The sequence below is a fragment of the Rhipicephalus microplus genome, chromosome 8 (assembly GCF_043290135.1).
Source record: "Rhipicephalus microplus isolate Deutch F79 chromosome 8, USDA_Rmic, whole genome shotgun sequence".
Classification (NCBI taxonomy): Eukaryota; Metazoa; Arthropoda; class Arachnida; order Ixodida; family Ixodidae; genus Rhipicephalus; species Rhipicephalus microplus.
Window position 1 is genome coordinate 105,567,372 of NC_134707.1, and position 9,866 is coordinate 105,577,237.

General features: G+C 41.7%; 1 protein-coding gene across 2 annotated transcripts; it reads right to left on the reverse strand.

Moving 5' to 3' along the window:
- Positions 1-2,531: 2,531 nt before the first annotated feature.
- Positions 2,532-8,803, reverse strand: LOC142769309 (uncharacterized). Of its 2 annotated transcripts, XM_075872448.1 has the most exons (4): positions 7,719-8,803; positions 6,926-7,176; positions 6,210-6,332; positions 2,532-5,657 (listed from the first exon to the last, which is right to left on the reverse strand). In XM_075872448.1, the coding sequence occupies exons 2-4, from the start codon at positions 7,020-7,022 to the stop codon at positions 5,491-5,493; spliced, it is 387 nt and encodes a 128-aa protein (XP_075728563.1). In that variant the 5' UTR covers positions 7,023-7,176; positions 7,719-8,803; the 3' UTR covers positions 2,532-5,490. The 2 variants fall into 2 exon arrangements, with proteins under 2 accessions (XP_075728563.1, XP_075728564.1); XM_075872449.1 differs by lacking the exon at positions 7,719-8,803 and having other exon boundaries at positions 6,210-6,254; positions 6,926-7,489.
- Positions 8,804-9,866: the final 1,063 nt, after the last annotated feature.

The following is a 9,866-nucleotide window of genomic DNA, read 5'->3' on the forward strand; positions in this document are numbered from 1 at the left end:
GCCGACGAAACGACAAGGAAAGAAAGAAGTGCCTGCCGATAATATCAAGGTTGCACGCAAAGCGTCTAGCATCGAGAGTATACGATGATAGCCAATGATTTGCTGCATCTAAGTTTCAGTTCCGCGAGCGTCTGCAACAGTGCTTACGGGATGCCGCGTACGTTGTAGTAGGCGTTTTTGCGGGCTGTTCAAAGCCAAGCACTCGCCTTTCATGAACGACTGTAGCTAAAAACGAAATTGCTCGATGGCCTAAGTCATCGAGCAATCCATGCACTATCTCGCCAAGTACAAGTAAACAACGCTCCAGGTGCACCACATAAATAAAACCACACATAAATCGATGCATGCAATGTTTGAAAATGTGCCTCGAATGTCTTCCCCTATTTAACGCGACCAGTTACCTTACATTTCATTGCAGCTGCGCTGCTACTTAACTAATTCGGTGCAATCTAGCATGGTATAGTGGTGAATGTAAGGGTGTTTTGTACCTATAGTCAAAGGTAGCCTTTGTTACAATATTCTTATTACAAGACACATGAGCGACTTTAGTGCCTCCAGACGAATTGTGTGGAAATAGTTAACAGCAGTAATCAAATGAAATTGTGAGCCCAATTTCGCTGGTTCCATGCACCGCAGCCCTTTTATAAAGCCGGAGTGCGAGAACGTGCATACGCTTCGCTTAGGTATATGTCTACGTAAAATGAGGGAGACTCGTCGGGAGGTGTCTCAGTGCTAATGCTTTTCACAAAACACGGTGGAAATATTTCGTCCAGCGTTGTTTGAGTGCGCAAACAAAGCAAGGCACGTGTATACGAGTCTTGAGGTCGAAAGACGTTATCACACGTGCGAAAAGGATGAATAGAGAGAGAGAGACTCTCGTTTCGGCTTCGCGAAAGCTTGAAATTGATAGATAATAAAGACAATTTTCTGGCCCAGCAGACGTCAGGGAAAGTCTCCGCAAAGCAGCGTCAGATGCTCGGAGAGCATAAAAAAGTGGAGCACGCGTTATATGGGAGTGACAGCCACTCAGAAAGCGAGATGAAGTGTGACTGTCCTTAGATGTGAAAATCAATGCTAATTAGGATAGTTAAGTTAATGAGCCAAAACTTTCCTAAATAACGATAATGAAAGCAAACTGAGCATTCATCTAGTGAAAGTGACACTAGTGACAGTGAACTCATAATAGTTGATTAGCGTTGTCACAGGCCGATATATATTTTTATTTTCTTATTTATATTTGGCAAACAATGAGAAGGTAGCCTACGTTAGAGCCGGCTATCCCAACGTCATGACAGTAATGTACAAGAATAAATAGCGCACGGTTATACAGTCACACGTGATGGTTTCTATCTTCTAGTAACCTTGGGCAAACGCATTCTAACTATTTTTTCTATTTTTGACAAAGTTTCACCGGACGTTTTTGCATTTGGCTTGATTCGAAGGAATGACGATATATCAGCAATAGGGCGAATGCAAGTACTGCTGCAGTGGACGAGCGGTTACAGCGCTCAACTACAATCTAGGAGGTACTTGGTGCGATTCGCAGAATCACTGAGCACTTTTTTTTAAGGAGGTTGCCCGGCCTGACAATATGCGTGGTGGTGATACTAATTTTTTGAGGAGTAGGCTTTCGCACTTGCTTCTTTCACTCCCCTTTTGACCCAAAAGCGCTGTACTGTGCTCCTTCAAAAATTAAACAATTCAGGGTTCATAATTTTCTCCTCCATCCTCTCTTATCGCAAAAGTGTCCAGTGCTGAAATACCAATATCATACCTGGTTTATTACTTTTCACGTGTTTGGATATTCGACCAGCATTCAGTCTTTACGGTGTTTTGAAGAAAATCTACACATGCAGTGAGCTAACTGCTTGCAGCCAAGTTGACTGCCTTTGTAGGGACACGCTTTCGTGCTAATTTGGTGGGCATCATCACATGCAGCAAGACCAAAGAGCACGGACAGTTAGAGCTGACGCAAACAGAGTGATTAGTTTGTGTCTTTTCTCCTGCTATTTGTCATGCTGCACGCTTCAGTGTAATGTCGCTGTCAATGGTTAAAATGAACTATAGCAGTTAATCGAGTTTTGCTGAGAGGGTCCCCTATTGTCCAGAATGGAACAGAACAATGGCAATTTGATCTCTGTGATAAAGAGATACCCTGCTTTTGGTTACTAGAATAAATTTGTAAACTGAAGTTTATTTTTTATTAACAACAGTTCCAGTGCAGATGAAAGGTGCATGGACAAAATTCGTGTATTCAGCTTGAATAGGTTTGTGACCTTAATTGTAATTGCGAACCGGTATCACAGTATGCATAAATATCACACACATATACAACCACGGATGATAGCCTGCTTATTCTGATTAAAATTGAAAGGTTTAAATCGACATATTCAACCAACGCAATGTGTACGAGATATGCCATGTAGAGTAGCTAAGCTCTAAACTAATCTTCGCAGGTTCGTTCCATTTTACCCAATTTCTTGCCCATGACTGTAGGTTGGTAAATGAAACAACTTCTTCGAACACACATATTCTGTGTAAGGTTACATTTATTTTTATGCAGTACAAAAGAAATTGAAATGTGTAATGGCTCAAAAGAGAAATAACTAGAAACATATTCAGCCAAATCATTATCAAACTTACTCACCAATGATAAACGAATTCTCATTTAAAAGATACATACATACATACATCATCATCATCATCATCAGCCTGACTACGTCCACTGCAGGACAAAGGCCTCTCCCATGTTCCGCCAGTTAACCCGGTGCTTGCTGCTGTCAATTTATACCCGCAAACTTCTTAATCTCGTCTGCCCACCTAACCTTCTGTCTCCCCCTAGCCCGCTTCCCTTCTCTGGGAATCCAGTTAGTTACCCTTAATGACCAGCGGTTATCCTGTCTACGCGCTACATGCCCGGCCCAAGTCCATTTCCTCTTCTTTATTTCAACTATGATATCTTTAACTTCCGTTTGTTCCCTAATCCACTCTGCTCTCTTCTTGTCTCTTAAGGTTACACCTACCATTTTTCTTTTCATTGCTCGCTGCGTCGTCCTCAATTTAAGTTGAACCCTCTTTGTAAGTCTCAAGGTTTCTGCTCCGTAGCTAAGTACCGGCAAGATACAGCTGTTGTATACCTTCCTCTTGAGGGATAGTGGCAATCTACCTGTCATAATTTGAGAGTGCTTGCCGAATGTGCTCCACCCCATTCTTATTCTTCCAGTTACTTCTATCTCGTGGTTAGGCTCTGCGGTTATTACCTGCGGTTAGGCTCTGCGGTTATGACATTTCATTGCTGAGTAACTCAGGGGACGAATTGCAACTCATGATTACGGAGTTAGACAAGGAGAGCAGGAAGGCGGGTCTTAAAATTAATCTGCAGAAAACGAAAGTAATGTACAACAACCTCGGAAAGGAGCAGCGCTTCGAGATAGGTAATAGTGCACTTGAAGTTGTAAAAGACATACATACATACATACATACATACATACATACATACATACATACATACATACATACATACATACATACATACATACATACACACACAAATACATACATACATACATACATACATACATACATACATACATACATACATACATACATACATACATACATATCATATACGCACACACACACATACATATGTACACCCATACATACACACATACATACACTCAGGTGTAAATATTAAAATGAATGGCTATAAAACAACAATTCTAATACACTCATTTTGAATATACTACAGAAAGTAACTTACGAGAGAAATCCACCGGCACTGTTATGTCTGAACATGGTGTTTCTCGAACCATCTCGCAAAAGCTTGATGCATAGTTTTCCGCTGCTGCCCAGTGAAAAGCAGTTTTTATAAAAAACACAAGAATAAAGCCCTTGACAATGTCATGCTAAAGAAAAGGGCTGTGCATCACTATTTTGTACATGTCTGCAATATCACTCTGTTTATTTACATTGCTTGGCTCATTCACAACCCACTAACAAAGCATGTTAGGACACTTGGGCTGAAAGTTGGCACAGCGCGAGTAAATTCTAGACAATACATGAATAATACAATTATAAGCTACTAAGCTCCTTGGTGGAAACAGTGTTTATATTGACAGCTATAGGTGCCATTTCGTTTCCCCAAAACAGTTCTCAAAAGTAGAATCAACTTTATTTAGCTAAAAGTTTCTATTCTAGAGCGTCGTGGTGGCTCAACGGTGGAAGTGACTCTTTCGGCCAAGAAAACAAAGACCAACTATTTTTCCAGTTCTTGAGTTCACCCCATGCTAACATTGAGGCAGCTGGTAGGAGTGCTTTTGGAGAGAGGAAACCACCACATTCCCACCAGTTGTGGCTTTGGGTAGCTACTTCACTTGGACAAAAATGATGAAAAACACTCCTCAAGAAGACTTCAAAGTTTGCACATCAACACAGTTCCCATACAGCTGTCAACTAGTCTCCTTAAAAAATATTGAGTTTACTGGTGGGCAAAGACTGTACACTATATGAGGTGATGCTCCAGTGCACTGCATGTATGTCTTGCTGCTGGCCTCAACTGCGATGTTTGTCAGCACATATGTGTAAAATAACAACTAATACTATGCCCCTGCAAAGTAATTATGTGTCATTTGCATGAAACAGGGACCACAATAAAAGAACATAACAACATTTGCCTTCACATAATCCAAAAAATGTAAATAAATTTCCACAGAGTTTTCACAGTTCATCTGAGGATAGTAATATTGGTTGTAAACACATTCTTACTTCCACTAACAAACTATTTTAATGTGCCAGATTCAATATTAGATTATACCAGCACTTTTGTAGGGCTAAACAATTGTACAGGCACCCAGAAAAACACAAGTGAATGCATGCTATAGCTACATATAAAAATAAATACTTTTATTTCTAGTCTGAGTAGAGCTGCATAGATGATAAGTCACTTGCATCACATTATGAACAAACCTATCTGAGCAAAGTATACATTTAACTGTTGCACTTACACAGTAGATAACTAGACTGTTGAAGGACGGACAGGCAGTGGGATAATACCCAAGCACTAAAATCTACAGTTAAGATATGCTAGGAGTAGTAATGATCCTCTTCCTTCCAAATAGAATAATCCACATAGATTCACTTCCCAGAGCTTATACACTCATGGCATCATTTGTGCTATACAAATGAGTGTACACTGAAGGATTACATCGACTAAGTACATGATTACTGCATCCATGGCTTTACTTCTTGTACTACAAATAATGCAAACACAGTTATCATTGGCGACCATGGATTCTGTGAATTCTGGCATGTAAATGTAGAGGCACGCAGGCACTTAACACACATGTTAAAAACTTCAGCTCAAAAATATTTGCCCACTAACACTACAGCAGCCTTTAAATTAGTGTCATAATTTGGTATCTTCCATGCAAAATTTAAATAATTTCGAATGCAAGCAAATGAACTGCTGAATATTGCAGTGCTAAGAAGTTAAGCAGCAGCTGCTCCTGACATCACAATGTGCTCTTTCTGCTGTTGTACACTTTGAGCAGGAGAGCAGTCACTGGCAGTCCCTTTATACTTGTTTGTCTTCTGTGCTCTGTTCTTGATACACTGTACACGACCGTGGAGCAACGAACCCCTTGTTGCTGCTGGAACTTAGAAAAATACAGATCATTGTTACAACCATGCTACATGCAAGAGTGTATAATTGTCAATTATGTGCTCATATTTACAGATATTGTATTTTCAGAAGCCAATGACAAGCCTCAACACACACACACAGACAAACAGTGAAGACTGAAAATATATTTAATATGATACAAGAGCAAAACTACAATGTTATAGATGAAAGCATGAAACTTCTGACAGGCATAAAAAGCCAATAGTGTTTCTTCTATTTCGACTTTACACTAGGTGCGAGAAGTAGACCACAAATAATTTCACTAAGAAACACAAGTTATACTGCATTACAACACAACAGCCAATGTTCATAACATTAAGGCTGTCTAACATAGCCAGCTCACCATACCGCATATAGGAGCACATGGGCAGTCTAGAAGACACAAAGAACTTGTGGATTATGAGTGTGCTTGTTGCTGACATTTATTATTCTAAATGAAGAAAACCTTTCAAAAATGCACTTCATCAGGGGAAATAATCATACGCAATAAACACAACGGGCTCCTACAGGTGCCACCAAAACTCACCATTATTGTTGATACCAGTGTCTTGCCGGATGAATATGCTGCGTCCTGCACAGAACAGCAAAAGAGCCCTCCATGACTTGGATTGCATGTGTGCTAGCTGCATCGCTCTGCTGCTGAAATAGGCTAGCCACAGACAGAGAAATGAGAAGCCATGGCTTTGAAACACACTGAACGTCACCTTTAGAGATCAACAATGCATACTTAGGTCAGGTACAATTTGTAAAAAAATATATATCACTATGCAATCGTGGTGAACATGTTCGGCTGAAACACAAGCAACAGCACTGAGAGAGAAAAAGCTACATTAGGTAAAAGATGCAGTTACTGGCCCTATGTCATCTGAGGCTTCTTCAATAGGTCTTTCTCCTTGCAAGTTGTGAACAGCCAGGCAATTTTCACCCATTTGCTATTTTCTTCCAGAGCACTTGATCCACAGAGGGAGTCACAAGCTCGAGAGCTCAATAAGGAATCAAAGTATTTGTGCTCGTTTCAAAGCACAAGCTTTCGAGTCTCAGATTATTGGAGTTTCATTCATAAGCTGCAGGCTTTCAGCTTTCAACATTCTCAATTTTCTTGCAATTTAGTTCTATAAATGTTGAATAAGCATTATGTGTAATAATATTACAGGTATCCACTGAAAGCAACCATGCTTGGGTTTTCAATTTGTGCACAGTAAGCGGTGTTCACGTAATCGTATGCATTAAAGAAAAACTAACCTTGCAGCCAGCCGTTAGGCAGTTTTGTGCCCTCGAAGCTCCCAAGCAGATCGCAGTCCTTCCAGATGAGGCCGCCATGCATGCTTCCACGCCACATCCGCTGAATGATAACAGTCCCAGCAGTGACGTAGGCTTGCACAGTTTGGGAGAACGTGTCCTTTCTATTTTATTACAGGTGCTCCAAGTAATGATGAGGAATGATGTGCCATAATGTGCAACCGATGCATCACAGGACCTTAACAAACCAATCTCTGCGATCGGTGAAGAGCCAAAAACGAGATATTTAAAAACAATCATTGAAAGCACACACTTCTAATACTTATTTGAGGAAGCTATCACTTCGTTAAAGTGACCAAAATCTGCTATAATCACTTTGAAATAAACTGAAGCCTCATGTAAAATTTACGTACCGCAATATATATGTCCTACTGAAGTATAGTACTACCACAGTGGTAATCGTCTATAGAACTAATTTTTCAAAATAACATAAATTTTGTAAGTGCAACCTGGCTCCTGAAAATGAATTCACATTAACTTTCCAACTATCAAACGTGGTCAATCGAATGGCCCAACCTCATAATCAAACAAGAGCTCACTTGTATCAAATCACAAAAAAAAGTTTTTATGTATTTGCTCCATAATATATGTATGTATATAACAGTAGTAGTAAATTTTTCATGCTTCAACTTACCATAGAGAAACATTACATCTGATGGGCTTAAAAACTTGCACACGTTATAGAACTGCGTGAATTATAGTACCGGTGAAATTCAGTTCTGCAAGGTGAACTCACCGATGGCAGCATTTAGTAGCCGTCGGTGTCATGAGGAACCAAGTACGGCCAGCAGGCAAAGGGCATCTGCAGACTGGAAGCTGACAATGACAGCAATGAAGGGCTGGCCAGGCGTGCACGTCCATTGATAAAGTGTAAAAACTGGCCATGACCGGCTGTTGTCAAGGCTCTAGTGCCGTGCAAAATGATGGCCAGACGAACTCAGAAACCTGTAGTTAGGCGATATTGGCCTACAACTTCATCCAAAGCAAGGCACCGGTGAAATCTTTGCTTTTTCTGGGGGCCGGAGGGAAGCTTGACGTTTACGGGCTCTCGCTGCCACATAGAACTCTCAAGTTGTTACCGAAGAACAGTCTAGGCGCGCTTCTAAAGTGACACAATCCACAACACAATGTAGCATCTCGCAGTTTTGGTTGATCACATCACAGCGCTAGGACTATGGTTATCACAAAAAGGAGAAGTGACGACTTAACAAACAAAAGCGCCAAGCTGGCCCACCACAACTTCGCAGGGCAAAACAGATATCAACGCTGTCTTTCAATTTTCGGTCACACGAGCACACCTTGTTCACAAGTCTTGGAACGTCAACACAGCACCACTGTTCACAACGAACATCGTTTCACTTCCGAACAGTACATTGCTCTCAAGTAAATAGAAGCGTACGGGCTAACTAGTGGCGAAGCAAGAACCGAGCGCGTAGTTCATTCGTTTCCGTACGTACTTGGGGTCACTCAAGTAACGTGTCAAAACGCTGTCAATCCGAAATGTCGCACAGCACCCAACTGAGAGACTAGAAAGTCAAGTGAACGAACTGTTACCGGCACACAAACACACATTGCAGGCTTCTCGAGTGCCAGTTGCCGTCGATACATCGACGCCGATCCCCGCTTGATAACCACACTGACGCACAGGCTTCGCTGCGCTTCACCGTACACCAATGCACTGCCACAGCTTTCCGCACTGCTTACACGCACCGAAAGAGCTGCTGTAATCACAACACATTCGGTCAAACGCTGAAGTAACTCGTGCGAGAAGCGTTTGCTGAAAGTCGCACCGACCGATATGCTGTTTACGACGCCATGTTGTTTTCGACAACTGCGCAGCACATAAGAGAGCTCTTGGAAAGTACTTGAACTATTTTCACGGCGTGAAAAACTTTTCTCTTATGTGCGAGGGGGTGATATGACGAACAGGACAGGCGCGCCAGATGAAAGAAGTGTTTTGGCAACGTCACGGAGTGAGCTGATGTAGAGGGTATTGCTTCACAACCAATCACAAGCTGTGCCGGTCGGCCAAGCCGTCGGCTGCTCGCGTTTGTTGTCTGCTTCTTTCAGAGCATGCGACAGGGGATTCGCCTTCGCAACGCTATTATTCTCAGGTCAAGTAGTCGCTGCGTCGCACAAAATACATGTCAGTGGCTCGCTCTACCTTTGAATGATGTTCGTGCGCCAAGTTAAATGGCTGGTAATTGACGTAGGGATGAATTCAGCCAAGGTTTGCTCCAGAATCGTGAGGGTTTGCATATTTTCGTTGTCATACAAAGTTACTAGGGTCATTTCATGCCGATTGCTTGCCATATTATCACGGTTCATATCGGTGTCTGAACATTGAAGGCGAAGATGCATGATTTGTTTGTAGTTCCATGCGTAATCACGCGCACCCCTAATACGCTTTGGTTTACAATGTACGCTTTGTTCCAGATCGTCCCAAAGTGTATCGACAGCGGTATTTCAGAGATCGCAACCATTGGACAGTTAGAGCCATTTAAAGTACACTAGAGCACAAACTTTATGAACCACTCATTGAAAACTTCCTCTCATTTTTATTTCCTATAGCGTGCAAAGAATGTGCTCCCATTAACCTATTTGGTGGTAATTTCCACCAATGAGGCAAGGATCTCGAGTCGCACTTTTAATTGGATGAGATGGGGCGCCACACAACAACATAACAAATAAGGTTGATCCTATGCCATGCCGCGTTCGAATGCACCGACCATTCACGTATCACATTGGTTTTCATCCAACCACAAATCTTTACATGCGTAGTTTTATGCCATTGACGCCTAATGGAATTCTTCAATTACTGCGACTTCGAACTTATTGGACGACGGTGGTTGTCAACACCATGCTCTGCGTACAAGGGAAACAA